The 24,111-nt window shown below is 46.5% G+C and overlaps 1 protein-coding gene across 5 annotated transcripts in view; it reads right to left on the bottom strand.

Moving 5' to 3' along the window:
* The window catches only part of ASTN2 (astrotactin 2), a 980,114-nt gene extending 961,684 nt beyond the window's left edge, over positions 1–18,430 (bottom strand). For all 5 annotated transcript variants that reach the window (XM_034928931.3, XM_014346251.4, XM_034928932.3 and 2 more), the window contains exon 1: positions 17,851–18,430. In XM_034928931.3, coding sequence (XP_034784822.1) covers positions 17,851–18,292 — 442 coding nt within the window. In that variant the 5' untranslated portion in view covers positions 18,293–18,430. The remainder of the gene's footprint in view (positions 1–17,850) is intronic.
* Positions 18,431–24,111: the final 5,681 nt, after the last annotated feature.

Here is a 24,111-nt window from a genome sequence, read left to right as displayed (position 1 = left end):
TCACTGCAAACTCCGCTTCCTGGGTTCAAGTGATTCTTCTGCCTTAGCTTCCTGAGTTGCTGGGATTACAGGTATGCACCACCATGCCCAGATAATTTTTGTATTTTTAGTAGAGACAGAGTTTCCCCATGTTGGCAAAGCTGGTCTCAAGCTCCTGACCTCAAGTGATCTGCCCGTCTTGGTCTCCCAAAGTGCTGGGATTACAGGCGTGAGCCACCACACCCAGCTATATGAGATATTTTGATACAGGCATGCAATGTGAAAAAAGCACATCATGGAGAATGGGGTATCCATCCACTCAAGCTTTTTTTTTTTTTTTTTTTGAGGGGGACTCTCGCTTTGTCACCCAGGCTAGAGTGTAGCGGCCCAATGTAAGCTCACTGCAACCTCTGCATCTCAGATTCAAGCAATTCTCCTGCTTCAGCCTCCCAAGTAGCTGGGATTACAGGCACGCACCACCATGCCTGGCTACTTTTTTGTATTTTTAATAGAGACGGCTTTTCACCATGCTGGCCAGGTCGTTCTCCAACTCCCAAAGTGCTGGGATTCAAGCGTGAGCCACAGCGCCTGGCCCATCCCCTCAAGCATTTATCCTCTGAGTTACAAACAATCCAATTACACTCTTTATTTAAAAATGTACAAAACTTAATGAAATATTCTGCAAATTAAAAATTTATGAACATCCAAGAAAGTGGTTTCTAGGAGGACTAAGTTGATTATACTATTTTAAAAAAACAAAGAAAGTCACTTAAATATTGCTGTTGAATGAGGTCAGGTGCGACAACTATAAAAATTTAGAAAGGAATCATAAAACTCTAGAAAAATTACTTGGCAAGCATCTTTAGGTCCTCAGTCTCCTTTAATGAAACCAACACTGGAGATCATATCTGGTTTATTATGAGCATGGTTTATGGAAGACAGATGGCATGGAACTCCAATCAGCTGATCCAGCCTCCAAGAGGCAGCCTTGGGCCTACATCTAATAATTGGTAAATGTATGCACATTTACGTATTTTAAGTTAAAATGAAATGTTTACAGTGCGTCTATTACTTTTTATGATTCTCCACTTTAATGGACTTTTTCTACTAACTGACCAACTGCCAGTCTAAATGGCTTCAAAAACAAGGATTTCTAGGGCAAGGAATTAAAATGAAATGCAGTTAGCCCTCCCCTGAATAGTTTGTCTCCCTACACAAATGAGAAGTTTAACGAAGAAGAAGAGAAGCACTGATTTAGCAATCATGTCAAATGCCATGCCAGAGACACCCACCCCCAACAGGTTGTAATAACTAGTCCCTTTCTAGCTTCTCCTTTGCTGAGTTCAGTTTCTTCTACTTCTCCTGACAGAAGAATCATCATATTCCACACTCTCTGTGTCTCATATGTATCTGCATGTATGTATGTATTTGTGTACATGTATGAATGTTTCTGTTACATATTATGTATATGTGTGTGCATGTGTATGTGTAAATCAAGCAAAGGAAAATAAAAAAAGAAAATTCCCTAAGACCTACAGGAAATCTTGAGATAGTTTCAGGGGCCTGAACATTCTAGGGGGTGGTTTGTAAAGCTGGCTTAATGTTAATTATAAGACGGACAGTAAGATTCCTTCAATCACACTACCACCAAAAAATGTGGAAGGAACATTAACCATCTCCTTTCCAATATATTGTACATGGAGAATGGAGGCCGATGCTGTGGTTTGGACATAGTGCCATCCTTCTAAAATGTTTTTTAAATGTCTAAATGCATGTTTTGTTCAGATGAAATTGAAGCTCCAATGTTACAGGCAGCTAAGAGTGGAGCACCTCTGTAACAGAAATCCAGAGCAACTCATACTCCCCTGATCTATCATGGAGGCCAGCTATAGAAACCAGTGCCCTAATGAAAAGACAATTTTATCAATATCTCTGTGCCGCCTGCAAGAAACTTCAGAATGACCTTGGACAAATCTCTTCCCCTCTTTGGCACCAAAGGTGGCTATTCACAAACATATCTATTCCACATTCCATAAGCATTCCAGCAAACTGTTTGTCATGGCCACCTTTGAGGAATGTGTTTGGGTGGAGGAGAGACTTTCAGGTTTTCCTTTACAATATCTCCGAATTGCATTAATGTGTTACAACAACCTTGTACTCTTTCTGTTAATCTTTTTTGAGATGGAGTCTTGCTCTGCCACCCAAGCTGGAACGCAGTGGCACGATCTTGGCTCACTGCAGCCTCCGCCTCCCGGGTTCAAGCAATTCTCCTACCTCAGCCTCCCGAGTAGCTGGGACTACAGACATGCGCTGCCACATCCAGCTAATTTTTTGTATTTTTAGTAGAGATGGGGTTTCACCACATTGGCCGGGATGGTCTTGATCTCCTGAACACCTTGTGATCTGCCCACCTTGGCCTCCCAAAGTGCTGGGATTACAGGCGTGAGCCACCGCGCCTGACCCAAAATGTAAAATTGAGGTTGGAAATACAATAAACACACGTGTACTCTCTGCTGGAGTTACAGATATTAAAGAGAAATGATGTTTAACTTAGAAAGCTTACATACTAATAAGAAAGGCCGACATGTAATCAACAATATGTCTATGAAAATACTGACTGCACTGAATATACGAAATGCTTGGGAAATAACTGTTTTGGGGGGAGCCAGGAAAGTCATCTTAGAAGGAGTGAGGGAATATTCACGCTGGATCTTAAAAGATGGTAGTTATGAGGCAGAAAAGATATTTTTAAAATATATAATATTAAAGATAATCTGACATTTAAGTGAGCAAAATTTGAATTTTAGAGGACTATCTTCGTCTCTGTGCTTGGGTCGATCAACATTTTCCAAGTATTGAACCAGAGATGAATTTAGACGGCACATGAGTGTTTTAACTTCGATAGAGACATACTTACTTTTGCAGGCTATCTTCCATTTACTGAAAGTTATTTTGGTGTTTCATTCATGACAGTGATACAAAGTTTCCTTTTAAAAATAAATACAGCTAATCCCATTACTACTGACCTTATGCAATAAGGGTCTATGAGCACCCTGCTTTTCTATACCACTAGAGATCCAGCACAGGGTCTGGGATGGAAGGACCACTGAAGAATTACTAAAAGGTCTTAACACCAGGGAGAGGCCAAGGTTTTCGGGTTGAACTGGTTTAGATTAGGAAATGGGAATAAAATTCATCCCCTATGCTAATCCCAATTGACTGGTAGTGATTGATGAGGCATTGCATTGAGAAAGAATCTCAGGCTATCATTAAATGATTGATTAGCAATGTCTGTCATGAATACAGAAGTGGACAGTGGCAGTATGGCCAAACATAATTTCCACTGATTATTCATTTATTCATTCAACAAATATTTATTGAGTATCTACTATATGATGGACACATCTGTAGGCACATGGGATTCTGCAGCAAACCAGACTGGATGATTTCTCCTCTCTCTTGGAGTAGCCTATGCAGCCCAATCTTCCCCTGCTTTCCTGAAAGAGACCTGGCTCTTACAATATTAATCTTCCCTGAGGTCAAAAAACGACTGCCATTTATTTAAGGTCACACAACAAATCAATGGCAGAAACAGGACTAGACTCCAGGCACTACCTCCAAATTCAACACAGTTGTGTACTTACCAGACTTGCAAAACCTGTTTGGTTTTCCTAGCTCTGTAGCTGCCCTTTCTCAGCCATCAGTCTTTCCACCTGCTGTCCTTTTGTGAGGAGGACAGAACGTCTGTTCCCTCCTGGAAGCAGGGAGGCAAGTGAGTGGGGGCGATTCCCTAGAGGCTTCTGTGGTTTGGAGAGATGGATTAAAGAGGTCAGGACAATAAGAGAGAGAGAGAAAAGAGGGGAGGGAGGGACAGTAGGAACCCCACCATTGGCAGACCGGTAATTGGTTACTTTGGGCAGTCCCCCTCCCTGGGGAAGGCTAGAGAGAAAGTAATTGAAGAAGATTCCCTAATAAATTAGTGCAAGACTGGGCTTGAAAACTCTAGTCGCACCTGGGTTCAGAGCTGAGTGTTTGATCTTCAGAGGCCCCAGAAAGGATAGAGAGAGAAGGAAAGGAGAAAGCTTTAACTGTAACTCCAGCCTCAGAAGTTCCCAGAGGGAACTCTTCTCTCCCTCCTGGGCTCCTAGGATCACTTAGTTTAATCTCATCACATTAGAGATGAGGGAAAGCCTGAAAAGAGGAAGAGACTTGACCACAGACACCCAGCAGAACTGGGACCAAAACCCACGATTCCTAGTTCTAGTCCTCTCCACCATATTACACTGCCTCTGGGTTCCATGAGATCTTTAACCACATGACTTGCTTCGAGTGATCCTAAGCTCTCTCCAGCTGCAAAAGAGGTAGGGAGGGGGCTGGTATTAGGGATTAAGGTACAGGCTTATTTACTTTTGTTTATTTAACGAGCACATAGGTAGCATGTACTAAGTGCCGGGTACTGCTGAACATACTTTATAAACTTTAGCTCCTGGAATCCTCCTCCTAATAAACAACAGAACAACCTGATGAGGTAGTGATCCATCAGAAGTGGTGTTCACAAACTATCACTCCGATTTCTGCCCATTTTGTCAGGAAATATCTACTCAGAACCTACTATGTGATGTTCCTCAACTATGTAGCTGAGGGAGCAAAATGATGAACAAGACACACTCCCTGCCTCCAAATACCTGTCAGGTAAAGGCTTTTAAAAATAATTGAGATAGTTGAGAGTGTGGTGTATAAGGGTGCTACTTTGGTCCAGGAAGACTGCTTGGAGGAGGTAACATTTGAGTTTTGTGAGCAAGGGAGGAAATGGTAGAAGGCAACTCAGAGAAAAAGGCAAATTATTTAGGATTTTGCAGACACTGAAAAAGAATGAGGATTTTATCCTAAAAACAATGAGAAACAATTGCAGGTCGTAAACAGGTGAGTGGCAAAATATAATTTATTTTTTGGAAGACATCACTCTGGCTACTGTGTAGAGCAGAGGTTGGCAAACGTTTTCTGTAAAGGGCCAGTTAATAAATATTTTAAGCTTTGCAGGCTAGACACTCTCTATTGCCACTGCTTGACTTTGTCATTATAGACCATAAGCAGCCACAGGCAACACATAAACAAAGGAGTGTGGCTGTGTTCCAGTACATTTTTATTTATAGGTACTGACATCTGAATTTCATATGATTGTCACATGTCAACAAATATTATTCTTCTCTTGACTTTTTGTCAACTATTTTTAAAAAGTTAATAGTCTTATGAGCTAAACAAACAAACAAACAAGCAATTGTTTAGATTTGGCCCATGGGCTATATATAGTATGGCATAAAGAAAGGACAGAGAAGGGAGAGGCAGCAGGAAGACCGGTTAGGAGGCTGATATGGGAAAGGATGGCAGCTTGGATGAAGCTGATGCCAGTGGAAACTATGAAAAGTTAATTCTGAAAATCTTTTCCTGTCGTTGTTTTTTTGAGACAGAGTCTTGTTCTGTCACCCAGGCTGGAGTGCAGTGGCACGATTTCAGCTCACTGCAATCTCCACCTCCCAGGTTCAAGAGATTCTCCTGCCCCAGTCTCCTCTGTAGCTGGGATTACAGGCACCTGCCACCACACCCGGATAATTTTTGTGTTTTTAGTAGAGATGGGGTTTCGCCATGTTGTCTAGGCTGGTCTCAAACTCCGGACCTAAAGTGATCTGCCTGCCTCCGCCTCCAAAGAGCTGGGATTACAGGCGTGAGCCACTGCACCCTGCCTGAAAATCATTTTAGAAGCAAAACCATCAGGGTTAGCTGACCGAAAGGATGAGAGGCAAGGAAAAGGATGAAGAATGACTGCTTAGCTTGAAAAACTAGGCTAATAGTTTGATTTCCTGAGATGGGAAGATGTGGGTAGAGCAGGTTTGGGGGGCAAATCACACATCAATAGTGTGATCCCAGACAAGAAGGAGAGAAACACAGGTTTCCTACGGGCTTCTGAATAAAATAAAGGACGCTCAGTTCACTTTGAATTTCAGATAGTCAGCGAGACATTTTTAGTATAAGTATGTCCAAAATACTGCATGGAACATACTTATACTAAACAAGTATTCATTATTTATCTGAAATTTAAATTTAACTTGGCATCATGTATTTTTATTTGCTAAATAGAGCAACCCTACAGGGAGTGGGGTGGGGTGGTGGTGGTGGTGTGATGGAGGGTATATAGGTCTACAGGAAAAGGAAACCTAAGCCCAAGAGGAGAAAGAGAAGGCTCCTTAGAGATGACACCCCTTAGAGCAGATGCTAGAGCTAAGTCTAGGAGCTGGCCAGGTGAACGAGGAATACAAAAACAATCTAAACAGAGAGAAGAGAATAAGCATGTTACCCTCAGACATTTGCAAGTCATTAATGAGGCTAGAGCCTCGAGGGAGGAAAGGAACATCGGAGGATGAGGCTGAAGAGCTTCTCACAGGGCTTCACTTCACAGAGGTTTTCTAGGTACAGGCCAGGGTGTCAATACACTTGCTGAAGTTCAGATTCCCAGGCCTCTCCCCAGGAGCCTCAGTAGGTCTGGCCTTGAGAGCCTGAGGTCTACGGTGATTCTGATGATCAGCTAACTTGAGGAAAGCCTGGGTTAAATAATCTGGGAACTCTTCCACCTACAAATCCTGGGAGCCAAACAAGTTGCTGCTGGCTGTAAAAGTCTTGAAAAGAGTAATTCAGATAATCAGAGGAAAGGAAGCATTGAATAAGTGTGCAGCCTCCCATGGGGACCCTCTAGAATGGAGCTCTGTCCATTTGGAGGACAATAGGGAATCCAGAATATTTGTCAAAGGACCGGTCCTGCTCCTGAATAGTCACCCTGTCTGGCACCTGGCTTTAATTTGGTGCTATCTCCCAGCTCTGTGCAAGTAGACCAGACGTCTTCCTGTGCCTTCCCCCGATGCCCCACCCCCTTCCCTCCTCCGCCCTCAGCCACCACTGAAATGATTCCCCCAAATGCAGCTATTACTGTGACTGGAAATCTCTTTACTGCTGATTCTGCTAATGGAAATGTTCCTTCCCTTTTCGGCTGCTTGCAAAGCCACTCGTGACTTCCCTGGGTGCATGAGAGCAAGGCTTTGTCAGCCAGCCACCACCAGAAGGGAGAGGATTCTGCCCCGCCTGCTCCCACAACACCCACCTGCCTTAGACTCAGTCTCTAAGAGCTCTTCTGTCCCAACTGTCCTCAAACAACCCCGGAATTCCCTGCTTCCCCCAGCTTCCCCCAGCTCCAAGAGAATGAGCAGACATCAATGGTCAATTTCATCCTTTTTTGCCTTGCTGGGGAGGAGGGGAGGTGGAGAGAGGAGGCATAAGAGGAGCATGAGGGAGTGGAAAGAGGGGGAGGGGAAAGGAAATTTACATTCATTATTGATTCATACCTCCACCTCCTTCCAAAAAAAGGATTCCAGGTGGCGAAGAGGCACAGAGCCCAAGCTGTGTGCCAGACACTGCGCTAGGTGCTTTGCACACACTATCTCCATAAGGATCACACAGCTTAGTGTAAGTAAAAAGTTAGCACAGTGCCCAGTGCTGACTAAAATGTGGTTATGGAGGGCTCTCCAAAATTAAGTGACTATTACGTTTTCTTCATGTTATTGATGGGTAAGCAGAGGCTCAGAGAAGTGGCATACATAAATCTAAAGCTAGGAATTAGCACATCTGGGATTTGATCCCAGGGCTTTTGGTCCTCAGACCTAGCAAAAGTCCCACTGTAGCACACTGCCACCATCAGAGGACCTGAGCTAGAGACTTGGTTGTGCTGTGGATTAGCTGCAGGACCTTGGAAAATGTACTTGTCTTCGCTACATAGATGAAGGAGTTGCGTTGGATCTCAAAGGCATCATTTTACCTCATTCTAATAATCTAGAATACACTAGAAGGATACACTATATATTTGGATTTGTATAGCATTATAATATATTACGTATGTGTGTGTATGTATGTATAATATAGATCCCATATTCAAGGAGGAAACACGAAAACTGCACAATGATGCTAAGGAGTACTGAGTGGAAAAATTTGACAAGGTTGAGCAGGAGTGAGAAGCAAGTTCACCTAGCCAGATAGCAGCTACATCTCAGACACCAGACACCCTGATCATTTCCCAAAAAAGGACATAGAGCTTATACAAATTTCTCAGAGGACAAGATCACTGATCCCCTAGTAAACACTTGGCAGAGCATGAGGTGAAAACTCTCTAAGAGTTGGGCGGAAAGAAGAAAAGGGGGAAAAAAAAGAAGGAAAGGGGATGGGGAAGAAAGGAGGGAAGGTGGAAAGAATAGAGGGAGGGAAGGAAAGAGGAAACCAAGAAGGCACAGAAACATAGGAGTTTGCTTGTCAAGTGGGTCCAGGAGTAACAAGAGGCCTCTGGAGAGTATGAGACAAGGCCTGATGCTGTCTTGGCAAAGCAGCAAGGAGCAAGCAAAGGGGCCTGGAGAGCTGCTAAGTCAGCTCCTGGCAGCACAGAACAAGGTGCTCAGTCCCTTGGGCCTGTGAGGCTGTCACACCTGAAGTTCCTATATAAGAAACGCCTGCAGCTTCTTGGTAATGAGAAGAGGATGACACAAGAAGTAAAAAAGTCTAGAGATGAAAAATTGAGAGCATCTCTTGTTCTATGCAGCATGCAAGGCAGACAGAACATAGACTATGGAACCAGGCAGACCTGGATTTGGACTGAGCTTAGCTGTATAATAGCTGTGTGATCTTGGGTAGGTTCCTTCACTCCTCTGAGCCTCAGAACTCACCCTATAACATGGGATGAGCTACATCTGTCCTTCAGCACTGTAGAAAGAATAGATAACAAATGTACCATCATGGCACCTGGGACATAGTACATGTTACATAAAATGGTCACGGTTTTCATAGCCTATCCTATGTAGGATGATAAAGTCCAGTTACATTACAACTCTGGAATTCCAACTCCTCCTGTCCCCAGTTTCCCAGCTGCCCTTCCCTAAGATGGAAGGAAAACACATAGGGGTCAGTAGATCTGGGATCTGGCATCTGCTTTACCACAGGCTTGGTGACCTTGATTTCCCCATCTTTATATAGAAGTGTTTCAATTAGATAATGTCCTAAATTTTTCCATTTCTGATATTTGATAATCCTGGAACCATGGTGTATCATTTCCCTGAAACTTGTATTGTCTCTTCGTTTGCTACAATGCAAAGGTTCTAATCATTTACCTGGTTTCCAAGCTGCTCAAGACAGAGTCTTCTCCAAACACAATGATCTTTCCTCTGATCACATTGTTCTCATTAGCCATCCTGCAATCACCCCAAAATAATCAGAAGACAGGAGAAGGTAGCAGCAATGGCTATGGGTGCTTAGAAGAGGGAAGGCTCTGTGGGATGGATAGTGTTTAGGCTCACTCTTAACAGGGGAGTGCAATTTCAGCCCATCTCAAGTTTTGTCTACTGTGGATTCTGGGATGACACTTAGCAAACACAGAGTTCTAGTTCTCTAAGATCTCCTGTACACCTACAATGTGCCAAGTAAAGGGTGAGTCACCACAGCCCCAGAGATGAAGGAGGTACATTAGCTGCTCACAGGGTACATAGGCAAACAGCGTGAGACACATGAGGAAACACACAGCGTAAATTCTGGTCTCACTCTGCTCCAAGCCACCATTACTTTTCATCAGTAGAGACTCCTTCAGTCTTTCCTGCACCCATCGTTGGTCCTGTACAGAGCAGCGTAGGGAATTCTTTTGAAACATAAGTCAGACCTTGGCACTGTTTTGCTTAAAATTCTACAGAGCTCTTGATTTCACTCAGAGTCAAAGCCCAAATCCTGACAGTAGTCTGTACAGCCCTACATGACTGTTCTTTTCTTCTCTGACGTCCTGTCCTGCCACCCCCCTCCTCCACCACCACTTGTTCACTGCATTCCAGCCACACCGACCTTCATGCTGTCCCTTGAAAGGTCCAGGTGTGCTCCTAAGCTAGATAATCAGCTAGGATTATCTAGCTAGGAGCTGTTCTCCACCTGGAATGTGCTTTTCCTAGATGCTGCTTGGCTAACTCCTTCCCCTTCTTTTAGCCTTTGTTCCAATCTCACATTCTCAATAAGCTCTTCTCATTCTATCCCATTTAATATTAAAACCCATCTCATCTCAGAACTCTTGATTCTCTTTTCCCTTAGTTTTTTCCCTTTTCCATAGAATTTTTCATCTTCTCACATACTACATAATTTATTTACTTATTATGTCTGTTGTCATTGTCCCCTAACACACACACACACACAGACACACACACACACAAACACAGAAGGATAAAAGCTCTCTGAATGCAGAGATCTTTGTCTTTTGTTCTCTGATGTATCCTAGGCACATAGAACAGTGACTCTCACATCACTGGTGCTCAGTGATTCAAAGGGCCTGGCTATGATTATAGCAGTCTTTATTGATAGTGGGCACCAAGGCTCAGAATGTTCAACTCTGGTGCGGAGGGGTCAGAAAAGGCTTCAAAAATAAGTTGACACCTGAATTCGGTCTTGAAAAGCAAGAAGGAATTTCCCCAGGGGGTGGTGAGGTAGAGGTGCCAAATAAGAAGGAAGGGTTCTTAGTAAAGGACAATCTGGCAGAGTGTGATCAGGGACCTTGTACTACTACAATAGGGAGGGTGAAATTCAACATCTTCAGAACAATGGGGAAGCAGTGAAGTGCTTTACAAGAGGATGGTCATTATCAGATTTGGGCTTTTAATAAAATCACTTTGTCTGCAAGTACAGAGGATGGATTAGAGGGGATAAGACTAGAGGTAGACAGACCAGTGCATTGACTGTTGTAATTGTAGTAGAGAGAAGTGTTGAGGCCTGACCTTGACAGTGACTGCAGCACTAGGGATGAAGAAGTAGTTTCCCTTCATAGTTTGTAACCTACAACATGCTTGTCAAATTTCAACTCACAGACTTGGATGCTTACATATTCCAGTATGCTAGTAAGAAAGCTACACATATTTCAGTTTTGAATCTTGCATTGTGTAGTCACCACCCACTCCTTTTCCTTTCAAAAGGGAGTTCTTTTGGGGGGCTATTGTCCAAAAGAGCTATAGTCAGTAGAGAAAAGCCAGTGAAAGGAGAGAACAAGTGCTAGAAAATAGAACAACTCTCATTGAGCATTGCTTCCTGCCTCTTTCTGGGGGCAGAGAGGCTGTCTGCTCTGCTGCAAGGAAAGAAAAACCAGCTCTCTCTCTCTCACTATAGTTAATCTTTTGTTGCCACTAGCTGGTCAGTATGAGAACTTGGGAGAGTATCAGCTCTGGAAAGGAAGCCTCCTCTAACGCTGCTCCACCCCAAGGTTAAACCTGACTCTTTTTTTCCTTTCCTGAAAAGAGCAGATTTCCTCCACCCACCCCCAAAGGCAGCTAGGGTGAGAGGCAGTGAGACTTCCTTCTGCCCCAGAACAAAACCCATCAGCTCAGGTGCTTAGGATAGATTGGAGCCAATCAGTTGGATACTCAGGCAGGAAAACCAATTCAATTTCCCTAAGGAGATTTTTCCTTGTAGATTTTTTTTTTTTTGGCAGGGGGAGAGGAAAGAGTGTCCCCCTTTATGATGCTGAACTAACTTGTAGAATCTGTGATATGTTTAAACCCAATGCCTTCTGTGAGAGGCCCAGCAATGTGATAGAAAGAGGCAGTGTGGGCTTTAAGACAATTGGGCTTAAATTTGGACTGTAGGGTAGGTTTCTTCCCTTATCTAGGCCTCAGTGTTACCATATAAAATAGAAGGGTTGAATTCAATGCCCTGTGAGTCTGTGATGCTGGGAGCCCATCAAAGTCGACGGTTGTGGTGACAGTTTTCCAGACTTCATTCGAGAGGTCGCTGTCAGTCTATCCTCCTCTCCCCACATCACACATATTCACAATGGCCTATGGCAAACAAGGCTTAGTGTATAACAAAGCAAGGAGGTGAGAAGCAGGAGGCCTTGCCAGCCAAAGGCCTAGTCAATCCTCCTGCTGCACCTGCTATAAATTAAAATCACAGAGTAATTTTGCAGACTGAGGGCCCAGTTCAGGAAAATGATCAAGCCATGGGTCACGCCAAAGCTTGCAGATCTGCCTAGGTTGGTATCACTGACCCCCCAAGAAAAAGCAAATCTGGTCCACCTTGACCAAATCTAAGCCTTGCTAATGGTTGAAATGAGCTCTCCCCTCTCTCTGCCCTATACTGTCTCAATAACATAGTACTTTCTGAAGGGAGACAACATATTTCACTCTGCCCTGAGCATTAAATAAATTTCATCGGCTTTGAGACGGAAAGAAGTGGGGTAGGGTATGGAGTGAGGGAAGTGAGTGGAAAAGAGTAGAAGAATTAGATCAGAGGCCACTAAACACCACCTCCCCCAAGACCCTTGTTAACAATGTCCCAGAAACCTAGACCATCACACCAAGATGGGAACTTGAAGTTTGACTGCTAACCAAATATCTCAATTAGCAGTAAGGGACTTGGTGACCAAATGAAGAAATAACATACATTGTTTTAATCCTATCTTTCTCTCAAGAAATCAAATTTTCTTGCTTCTCCATCCCAGAATCTTTCTCTCACACATAAGAAAAGAACAGTGGAATTGATGCTAATGAACATTCTGTGGTCAGAAACCCCTAGAGAAGACACAGCTCATGACTATTTGTAAGGATTTTTTCCTCCCTCCAAAAAAATTACCATCTGCTTTGATTCAGCAAAAGGAGGTAAAAGCAAAATTGAGTAAGCACTCATTGTCCACCTTTAGAACCAAACCAGAAAGCAATAAGGGTATACAACTGTCTGCAAGGATGCGGGTCCATTCTTCGAATGTCTGCCAAACGGAGGTCCAGTCTGTGCTTGAATACCTACAAGGTGGATTGTATTACCATTAGGGGTCAGCATACTGGTTTGTTGGACAGCTCCAGGGGACACAGCCTCCTGTAGGGCTCAGCTCTATCCTCTCAGATCTTTCAAGACATTCGTTAGAATCAGACACCCTCCCCTTCTCCAACAGAAAACATACTCTTAATTTGTGTAGACTTTTCTTTAGGGACAGGGTCTCCCCCTGCCACACAGGCTGGAGTGCTGTGGTATGGGCACAGCTCACTGAAGCCTCAAACTCCTGGGCATAAGTGATCCTCCTGCTTCAGCCTCCCAAGTAACCACCACACTCAGCTCGTTGTTGACATTTAAAGGAAGCTTCTCCAGCCCTCCGTGGTTAAACTCCCTTCTCCCAACAATTCTTCTGGCCAGGTTCCTGGCCCCTCACTCCTTCAAGGAACATTTGCTGACCTGAACAAGTTGGCATTTCAAACAGTATCTTCCTCCTTCTTCCAGGCCATCAGCTTCTTGCATAAAGCATTCTTTGGGATGGTCCTTTGGGACCCCGCCAGCTCTACGCATGCAGGTGTACTTAAACACAGACTAATGAATAGCTTTTCTTTCTTCACACTCCCTCCCCCAAATACACAGCACACGCCTCTCCTGTCAGGTTGATATGGCAAAGCAAATTACTAAAAAATGTTGACAATGAGTGCTTATTCAATTTTATTGCTTTTTCCTGCTTTTGCTGAATCAAAGCAGGTAGTAAACAGTCTTGCCTGACCACTATCAAGCACAGCAAAAAGGATGACATTTCCCTACCTGTGGGCATGAAAGCTAAATCCACAAGCAGACCCCGGGGGCTGCCTGGAGGTAAGTGAGGACTGAGTGACAGGCAGGTTCACCTTAGAAGCCCTGGGATGGCAGTTGTTCCTGCTGAAATTCTCTTTTCTATCAGCCCTTCCCACCACCCTCATGTTACCAGTAAAGGAAAACAGACAGTACAAAGCAAGAGGAGCTATCAGAGTCATGGAGTAGGTCAGGGCACTTCAAGTTCATAGAATCTTTACACGAAAGGATTATTTTAGAGCTCATCTACCCACTCATATTGCAGCAGAAAGAATTGAAGCTCTGGGGGATAAATGACTTATTCAAGGTCACAGTGAGCCAGAGCTGAGATTTCCAGATCCTAACCAGCGTTAAATTTCTAAGCTGCATTTTAGCATTCAATTTTTCCTCATTTTGCCTATTAAATCCTCCAAGGCCTAGTTCAGGTTCTTTCTGGTCCAGAAAGTGTCCCCAGTCTTCTCCAAGTCTACAGAGATGCCTTCCTTCCCTGATGCTACAGAATGTATCATCTCCATCACTCACTGGCACCAATAAATAAAATGCCCTTTGACATCCAAGAGTCATGAAACTTTGAGCTGGAAGGGTCATTGGATGTCATTTAACTCATATTTCAGTTTCAAACTTACATAGGTCAGCTCACCAAGGTAGCTGAAGTTCCTTTGGAGAAAAGCTCTTGTCTAACAATCTTGATGATTGTTATCCCTCTCTACTCAGCACCATAACCTGCATAAACTTCATATTTGGTTCAGAATGCCAGTTTAGCAACCTACAAGAATGTAGGTGTCTGGCAGACCAGGATTCCAGTTCCGGGTCTGCCATTGATTCCTGGCATGACTTTGGATTACGTGTTTGACCTCTCTAAAAATACTTCCTCATCTGGCAAATGGGAGTAACAGTAGAGCCCACTCCATATATGTTATGTAAATTAATAATACAAGGCAGGAAGAAAGCTCTTAGCATCACATTAAGGATTCAATAACTATTTGCTATTCTTTGATCACTTTCAGGGAGATTCACTTTGTCAATGTCATTGACTTATAATCAGATTCTAAAGAAGAATCCCAGGCAAACAAACTTTGGAGATAGTTCACATCTGAAGGAAACTTCCATCTACTTAAGGCAGGCTGAAATTTGATAGGGAGACTAGAAATACAAAAAGGAAAGGACCTGCAAAAAAAAAAAAAAGACTTGCTTCCAGTCTGGGCATTACCAATAATAGTTGCTCACTGAAACAAAAGAGGTAGAATGGAGGGAGCCAGGGTTAAGTATGAAGGTGACCTTGGTGCACGCAGATGGGAGATAGTGCGTGCAAAATTACCCTGAGGTCCCCCACTGGAGTTTGAATAAACTAAGAATTCTTCTTTTTGTTTGTCCCCCTTTAATACCAGGGATGGTTTACCACCACTAATTCTGGTCCCAGGACCCAAAGTGACCAGAGGGCTTTGGTGGACACCATCACCCCCTAGTGGTAGCTCCACACTCCCCACTATTGGCAGAGTTTGGCATTTACCAACTTTGCATGCTCAGCTGTGGCACTGGCCATGTCCGTATCCCCTGAACTGATAAGCTGATAGTGAAAGCTGCCCAACTCGCCAGAGACAAACGCTAGGCAGGATGTTTAAAAGTCTGGGGATGGGATGGGGCTGCCTTGGGACACTAGAAAGAGATGGCCATAAATGACTCATAGTATCAGCCCCAACCCCACCCCTACCACCACCCCCACCTCACCCCTCCCCCCCCAACCCCCAGCGGGCACCAACTCTCATTTCCGGCCAGCTAGGCCCTCCCAGAACTCATTGTGCACTCCGTGTTTACACACAAACAGTCGAAGACCAACACAAATAAAAATCCCACGTCTCCCTACACAGCTCCTGCTATACCCAGCCATCTGGTGACTACCTCGCTAGCCAAATCCCCGTTGAGAGCGCCTAAAGCTGCCAGCCCAGGGCGCTAGGGGGGAAAGGAGGAGGCAAGAACCCAATTCCCCGCATGCATCCAAAAGGCTCAGCGCTGCCAAGGAGGCCAGCCCCGTGCTCTCCAAGGGGCAGAGGGTCCCAAGCTGCCAGGCTCAGGGACCGTGCATCAGAGGAGGGGGAAGTCTCCATGTGCAGGTTGTTGCCAGGAGACTCTCAAGCAACACATGGGTCCTGGGGGAATCAAGACTTCTAATTCCTCACTCAGGTCCTCACTCAGCTTGTCCCAGGCTCACAGGCACCCATCCTGTTTGAAAGCCAAAGTTAAAAATGGCAAAGATTGTCAGTTCCAGGAATCCCGGGGCACCTACACAGATGGCTGGAGCAGGTCCTCCATATACTCGAAGACCTGAAATGCTCTGTGGTCCTCACTGCCAAGTCAGGCCATACCCAAGGACCGTCTCATCCCTTCACTTGAATGGCCGTTTGGGGGGGCGGGAGGATTTCCACCCCTCATCTCTCAGAGTACCCCGGAGTAGAGAGATCTAAAGGATGAAGGGAGAAGGTCAGGAATGGAAGTGGTAGTGAAGGGATACCTTCTGTGTCTCTAGAAAGACCCTTCCCCACGGGGAGGTGGCAAGAGCCAGCTGTGAGCCTGAGGTTAGTCCGGCGGCGCTCTAAGGAACACCACCTCCACCCTCCTTCCCTTTCTCGGACATGGGCAGCCCCACAGGTGCACGTGGGAAGAGCTACTGGTTTGTGTGTGTCTGTGTGTGTGTGCTTGGTGCGTCGCACCCCAGAAGCGCCGCCGCGGGAAGTCCCCGGGGAACCTGCAGGACGCTCCGCTGCCTCTCCTCCCGGAACGCTCGGCACGCTCAGGTTACAGCCTGCGAGGGTGGGTACAGGGGCTCGACCCCCGAGGTTCAAGCTCAGAGCGGGAGAACCACTGGCACTCGCTCAAATCCCCAGAGGTGGTAGCATGAAAGCATGGGCAGTGGGTCACAAAAATACTTTTAACAATATCAGGGCTACCAGGAGAGTGGAGCGTAGTCCGCTGATTATTCTGTGGGTCTTTTCAGGCGAGCAAGGAGTTAACCTCGGAAGTTCAGGGATCGTAAAGGTTCTCACCTGGAAGGCCCCTCACCTGCGGTGCCCGAGGCGGATCCCGCCGAAGAAAAGACCCGGGGAAGAAGAGCTCCGGGTCTGGGCGAGCCCCTGGCGCCTCACGGGCGCTGTTGTTGGCCAGACTCCGACAACCAATAAGGCCCCGCGCCCCCAAGAGGGGAGGGGAGAGCGAGCAAGCAGCGAGCGCGGGAGAGCTAAGGGGAACAACATTTTTGTAAACGCTCTCCGAGATAATTAAGCTATCAATTACCCGGGTGGGAAATCAGCTGCGCTTCCCACAGCTCCACTGAAGGGCCGACTCCTCCGGGATTCGCGCAGGGAACCAGCAGGCAGCAAGCTGCTGGCGAACTTTTCTGATTAACTTTTCCGTTGGAGCCCCCCACCCACACCCATCTCCTCTCCTCTCCTTTTTCTTGCCTTTAAGTAATTATTATTAGCCCAGGGAGTGAGCTGCAAGGACAAACCGGCTCTCTGCCGGGAGGTGGGTAGAAAGGGAAGGCGGTAACGGGGGTAGAGGGAGGCTCTAAACGTGGAGACCTCGGAGTCGGAATCCCAGTTCTCAGTAACCACTCAAGTCTCTCCAGCCCCATTTCACAGATGGCCAAAACTGAGGCTCAGAGAAGGGAAGCGACTTGGCCAAGGTCACTCAGCCCATGCGGAAGCCACGCTTTTGCGGGTTGAGCGATTCCACACGGAACTACTCCATTCCTACTCTCATGAAAATCCATCTGGAAGGGCAGAACCCGCAACTCCGAGGCGAGAGCGAGGGGGCGGTGACGGCGGGTGGCCAGTGACGGTACCCGGAGAAGTGGGCGGCTCGACCTGAAACTGGCTTAGGATCTGGGATGCTCCGGCCCCTAGCCAGAGCACCTTCAGTGAATGGGGTCTCCGGCTTCCGGGATGGATCAAGCAGAGCTCCAGGTCGGGACTGAGAGGCAGAGGCGCAGGTTCCCACTGCGGGAGGGCTGGCACGCCCCCAGGCTCCCGCCGCGCGCTCTCCAGGACCTCCTCCCACATGCTCGTTTCCAACCACCTGTGCGACCTCTGGGCCCCTCCTCTACCCTCTGCCAACCCCACTCGGGGCAGCCCTGGGCGGGGATCCCCAGGGCGCCCCCACCCGTCCGGCATGACGCAGGGGCTCGGGGTTCCTTGGGATCTAGCGCGTGCCGGCGCCCAGCCTTACCCAGGGTGAAGAAGGGCAGCTCGGTGTTGTCCAGGTCGTCCTGCACCGCGATGCGCCCCGGCAGCTCGTTACGCACAAAGAGCAAGAGGCGCGACTCGGCGGCGGTGCCGGCAGAGCCAGGAGAGCCCGGGGACGCGGCGGCGGCGGCTCCGGCCCCGGTTCCAGCCCCGGCCCCGGCGCGGGCGCCGCTCCAGCCGATGTCGCTCTCCCGCAGGGCGGGCAGTGTGGACACCGTGACGGTCTTCAGCCGGCACGGGCTGTCGGGCTCCCGCGAGGCAGCGGCGGTGGCGCCAGCCAGCAGCGGCGGCGGCGGCAGCAGGAGCAGGAACAGCAGCAGCAGCAGCGGCAGCAGTGGCGGCGGCCCGGGGTGGAAGCGGAGCCTCGGCCGCCCCCGGAGCCCCGAGCCGGGGCCGGGGCTGAGCCGGGCGCCGGCGGCGGCCATGGCGGGAGGGGCTGCGGTGCTGCGGGCGGCGGCGGCGGTGGCGGCGGTGGCGAAGGAGGAAGAGGAGGCAGCTGCGGAGACGGCGGACGCCGAAGCGAACCAGGACGCCCGAGCTAAGGAGCGGAGAGAGCCGCTCGCCAGCAGCCCCCAGCTCTGGGCTCCGCCTCCCGATCGGCCCTGGACCGCCCCCCCGCGCCGCCTCCCCGGGCCCAGCCGCCCGTCCCCGATCTCCGGCTCCCCCCGCAGACCCCGAGCGTTTCGGAGGCTCCGCCCGGCCTCGTGCAAGTCCCAGTGGCTCCCTCCCCTTTCCCAAGATCCCCCAATCCCGCCCTCACAGCATTCTTTAGCCACAACACCCCTCCCTAAACTCCCAAAATTCCTAATACTTAGGGCCCCCTCGGGCCCCCCAAACCCCCCTGACTCAACCCAGTTCTCCTGGCTTCACCCCACCTTCGGCTCAACCCAGAGGCTGCACCTGGGGGCGCGCCTTGGTCCAGCCTTGCTCAAGGCCCCGCCTTCTTGGGGATAGGGAGCCCCCTGGATAGCCAAGACTTAACTTTGTCTCCCCTCAGGCCCAAGAACAAGTCCTTTCTCCAATCTCCTACCCTTTTCTAGTCTCTGAAATAACTTCCTGTAGCCTCAGAGCCCCCTTCCCACCCACTTGGCCACAACTCCTGCATTCATTCTCCCACTACCCGCAAACCTTCCTCTCCCCTCCATCCAGGCCTTGGTGCTAGCACTAATTGCTAATGGACAGAGGGGCGTCGAACTCCACCGTCTAACGCCGACCCCACAACTGACTGAAGCCGGGCTGTTCTGGCCCCCTAGCTGCCGCCCTGCAAGCCAGCCCACTCACGCTTTTTTATTTTGGATCCCTGCTCCCAGCTTGGAGCAGCTCTACTTGGCTGCTTCTGCTCTCTGTGTGAAATTCCTGAAAAGGGTGTGAGGTAGAGACCTACTATTCTGTCTGTCCTTGGCTCCCGGGTCTTTTAGATCCTCTGCCCAAGTCCCAGAGAACGGGAGTGCTCACCATTTCTTCACCTGCAGTCTTTCTAGACTCAAGTTGAGCTAGGTCCTCAGATTCAGCACCCTTTGGTCTTGGGCTGACTCTGTCTCTGACCCACATACCTGAGACCCTCCAGGGAGCGGACACCTCTGCATGGGTCAAGTGCCGTGCACCCCCTTCCCCACTCCCCTACTTTTCTTCATCTTCCCTGTCTTTGTTTTCTGTTTCATCTCTCCATTCATTTCCTTCCTTCTCATCTTGACTTTAATCTTATAAATGCTTCTTTCCTATAATTTGTGAGCAACTTCTCATCTCTGTCTAGCTTACCCATCTGCACCTTTTGTGCTGTCTCTATGCATTCACTTTTCTCTTAGCTCTTCCCTCTTCTGTCTCGTTCCCCTTTTCTATCTTTAACCCTTCATATAAATTGCTTTTCTCCTCTCTCATCATATATTTTTTAATAACGTTGGATAAAGGCAGAGCACTGAAAATAAGGAAAAAAGCAAAAGCTGTTTTGTGACCTTGAACTTAATGTGTTTAAAGCATTCTCCAAATGCTAGACATGTACGTATGTTAGCTTTTTTACATGACCATAATCCAACAAGATGGATATTATGATTCCCATTTTCCATGTGAGGAAACTGAGATCAGGCGGTCAGGGAGGTGAAGGGATTTTCCAAGGTCGTGTAGCAAATGAGCTGAAGAGCTGAGGTTTGAACAGTAGGCTTCAAGCCTTGACTGTTTCCCTTAAATTACACTGTCCTCAGTGACCTTGGAAAACCCCACCCATCAAAGATGCTGTAAAAGGTAAATCTGCATAAGCACAGTTGGATCTACTTCCCTGTGAGGTTTGTAAGGTATACTTCTCCTGTCTTAGTTTACTAATCTGTGAACTCAAAGGGTGTGTGGAGGTTGGGGTGGAATCTGGCCTTTCAAGTCCTCTAATTCTAAATGGTCTCCTGCCTCTCTGATGTCTGCTCTAGTTCATTTACTCCTCCAAAATATGTCACCCTGCCTCCCTCAGTCTCTCCTTTGTGTCCTTACAATCCGCCACTATCCACCGCAATGGGGCTTTCTGATTCTCTATGCCCCTTTCTTCAAATATGCTGACATAGTCCATTTATAGAAGAGCACACCAGGAAAAAAGGGCTCCCTTATGTAAGGCAGAGTCTGTGCAAGTCCTTCATGGACCTCTAGTACAAAGGCCTGTCAAATGAGACCAACACTTTCATTCATTCATTCATTCATCACCAAATATTCAGGGTGCCTACCAGGTGCTATATGGAGATGCAGGGATGGATAAACACAATTCCTGCCTTTGGAAAGCTTATAATGATTGGGGTGAGGGGGTGGGATGCCGGAACGAGACAGGCACATAAATATCTCAGGTAACGGGCAGGCAGGCAGACATGTGTTTCCTAAGATGAGGTACTTGGAGAAATCAAAGAAAGCTTCCCAGAGGCGGTGGCTTTGGAGTTGAACCATAAAGATTAGTAGCAAGGGAGTAGGCATTCTAGGTTAAAGTTGGCATTTGGCATTCTTTGCAACTGCTTAGTAAATGAATAAATCCCTTTCCTACATCAGAGAATGTTTTATCTTTTAAGGCGCAGCCCACCTCCCATGAAGAAGCTAAAATTTCTGGATACTTTCTCAGCCTCCACTGCAGCTAGAGCTTGGGCACATGACCCAGGCTTCACCAGTTAGATTCACCCACCCCAGATGCTGAAAAATAAGCCGGAATCAGGCAGAATCCAGTGGCGGCCAAAAGGGCAATAGTTGGGGCAGTTACATCCAGGTGTCTCTGCTAGTCGAAAAGGTTCTAATAGCACTGTTTGGAGCCCAGTGATATCAATGTCAACAGTGTGAACTGCCCTTTATTTATGCTTGGCTGCAGCTGAAACATATCTTCACCCATACAGTTCTGTGCTATGATTCGGAGTGGTGCTCTTGACTTCATGCACTTTAAACCCAGATCCCATGCCTTTCTGGAGATTCTAAGGAATCTAATAATCAGTTAACTGAATTCTGAATTCTCTTTCTGCTTAAATTATTCAGGATTGCTTTCTGTTGCTTGCAACTGAAACACCTGGCTGAGAACACAGAATGTGGAAACAAAGGGAGGGCAGAGACAGCAAGGTGTATGATGGGAAATGAAGCTCAGTGAGGGGGAGAGGGAGTAACTGAAGACAAGACAGAAAAGGCAGACAAGGAGTACCAACTTTATATCACAGACAGTATCAAATCTGGAATGTCCACAGGAAATGACTTATATTTCTGAACACATGTTCTGTGATCCAAAACTTTTTGTAGCATATCAATGAATGATGATAACAACTGTTGCCTTATGGTGGTTGTGAGGCTTTAGAAATAATTATGCAAAGCATTTAACACATAATAGCTGCTCAATAAATTATAACTACTGCTTTGATGTATAATCTCAGCAACATTTGGAGCAAGGCTTTTTATCCCTATTTTATAGGTATGAAATCGGAGGCTCAGGGAAGCTGAGAAACTTGATTTTGGTCATGGAGTTATCAAGTGATGAAACACAAGAATGCCTGGCTCCCAAATCTTTGCTCTGTCTGTCACAGAATGCCCCTCCTGGCCTCAGCCCTTTGCATGCAACTTATTCCCTACTATGAGTAACTTCCCTACTCATACTCGAGTCCCCTGTCCTATGACCACCACTTTTCTCCCTCTCAGCCCCTCACACCCCTTCTCCTTTCCCGTCTTTGTTCAGTTATATTTCATTATTGATTCAATTTTTTCTCTTTTACAGTCCCCTGTACTCCCATCTTTGACTCCACTGATACAAAATTTTTTTCATTCTAACTCCTTTCCAGTCTTTCTAGCAAATGCTTCCTCTTCTTTCATCTTTCATATTTGCCTTTCTAGGTAGTTTTGAAATATTTTTTCTTTCCTGCTTCCCCCTTCTCCATACTCTACTCTGTTTTAAAAATCCCTTGTATTTATGCCACCTGACTGAGGCATCCTAATGTAGTTGAAAAAGCCAGAGGCCCAAGAGGCTGGTTGATTTTGGTTTAGAAATCATCTTTGCTATTTCTCTATGGAGTCAAGTCACTTTATAGTTCCTACTAGGTCTTTTCTTTTCTCATTTGTGAAATGGGGAAAGTAGTACCCACTTCTCAGGATCACTGTGGGAATTAAATGAGATGATGTGTATGAAACTGTCTAGCACATATGAGGCTCTCTTGAATGTTGTAAGTAAATCCAATCATCTTATGGATCTCACCCACTGTTTTCCACTCCAGCCTCATGTCCCATAATCCCCACCACCACCACTTGATTCCAACCATATTGATCTCTTTTCTGTTCCCGAAATACTTCAAGCTCTTGTTGCCCCAGCACCTTCAAACGGACTCTTTCTTCTGCCTGGAGAGACCTCCCTCCGTCTTCACTAGCTATCTTTTGCTAGTCTATAAGTTTTGCTAATCAAAGCACTTTCCCTAACGTGACCACCCACCCAGCCTAAGTTAGCCTCTTGCTGTACTTTCTGTTACATCCTTTCATATTTCTTTATAGCCATTTTAATTGTACTCATTCCATATTTTAATAATTGTCCATTTATTAGAGCATTTTCTTGATGCGTATGTTCCTTACTAGATTGGGAGCTGCCAGATATCAAAGACCAACTGTGTCTTGCTTACCGCAGTGTGCACACCAGCTAGTACAGTAACCTACATAGGGTAGAGATGCAAAATAAGTATTTTGCCAATGAACCATCACATATTTATTGAATTTTTACTGAGACAGGCACTGTTTTCACATTAGCTGCACTTTCACAGAGAATATAATTTAAATTTTACAACAAAAACCTTCCCCCACCCTCCGTCTGTCAATTCTTCCTTCCCTTCTTCCTTTCCTTTCCTTCCTTCTTTCCTTCCATCCTCCCTTCTCAGCTTCCCATGATTCAAGTAATTCTTTTTAACAGTCTTTCTTTTTAAGCCTCCAGATGATCTCTAGAACATAAATAAACTCTAATTGAGGAAAAGAGAGTGCCATCTTCTGCTCCATCTCTGCTCTATCTAAGCTCAATCTTCCATCAATCCTTTTCCTGTCCACGAATCTCCACCATTTGTTTTCTCTTGTTCAATCACTGCCTTCTCCGTAACTCATATTGTCCTTTTAATCATGCTTTGCTCTCTGCAGCATGTTGACTCCATTTATCACTCAGTGTATCCCATTTCTCTTCATTCCCTTCAGTCACCTTGCTCTAGACACTCTCTTGACCTGAGTTCTGCCAACCTCTTAGCATCTTGACCTATGCCGAACTCAGCACCATCATCTAGTTTGGCATCAGTGACAAAACTAAGGTCAATCCTGAAGCTTTTATTTTTATTGTTGCAGGATCCAAAATACACTGCTGTAAATATGGCTATCACTGTTATTTAATTCTTTGAAACCTTCTGGTGAGTTAAGTTCAAGTTATTTTCTCTACCACTTACTAGTTCGCTGATTTTTAATGAGACTCATAACCTCTTTTAGACTTAATTTCCTCACCTATAAATGGAGGTAATGGGAAGGCTGAATGAGCCAGCAGGTGTAAATGAAAGTATCTAGTGCTGACCAGGTGCAGTGACTCACGCCTCTAATCCCAGCACTTTGAGAGGCAGAGGTGGGCGGATTACTTGAGGCCAGGAGTTTGAGAACAGCCTGGCCAACATGGTCAAACCCCGTCTCTACTAAAAATACAAAAAAAATTAGCTGGGTGTGGTGGCATGCCTGTAATCCCAGCTACTCGGGGGGCTGAAGCAGGAGAATTGTGTGAACGCAGGAGGCAGAGGTTACAGTG

Source organism: Pan paniscus, chromosome 11 (assembly GCF_029289425.2).
Source record: "Pan paniscus chromosome 11, NHGRI_mPanPan1-v2.0_pri, whole genome shotgun sequence".
Taxonomy (NCBI): domain Eukaryota; kingdom Metazoa; phylum Chordata; class Mammalia; order Primates; family Hominidae; genus Pan; species Pan paniscus.
The sequence above is the reverse complement of the archived record's forward strand: the minus strand, read 5'-3'. Positions and strand labels throughout refer to the sequence as shown.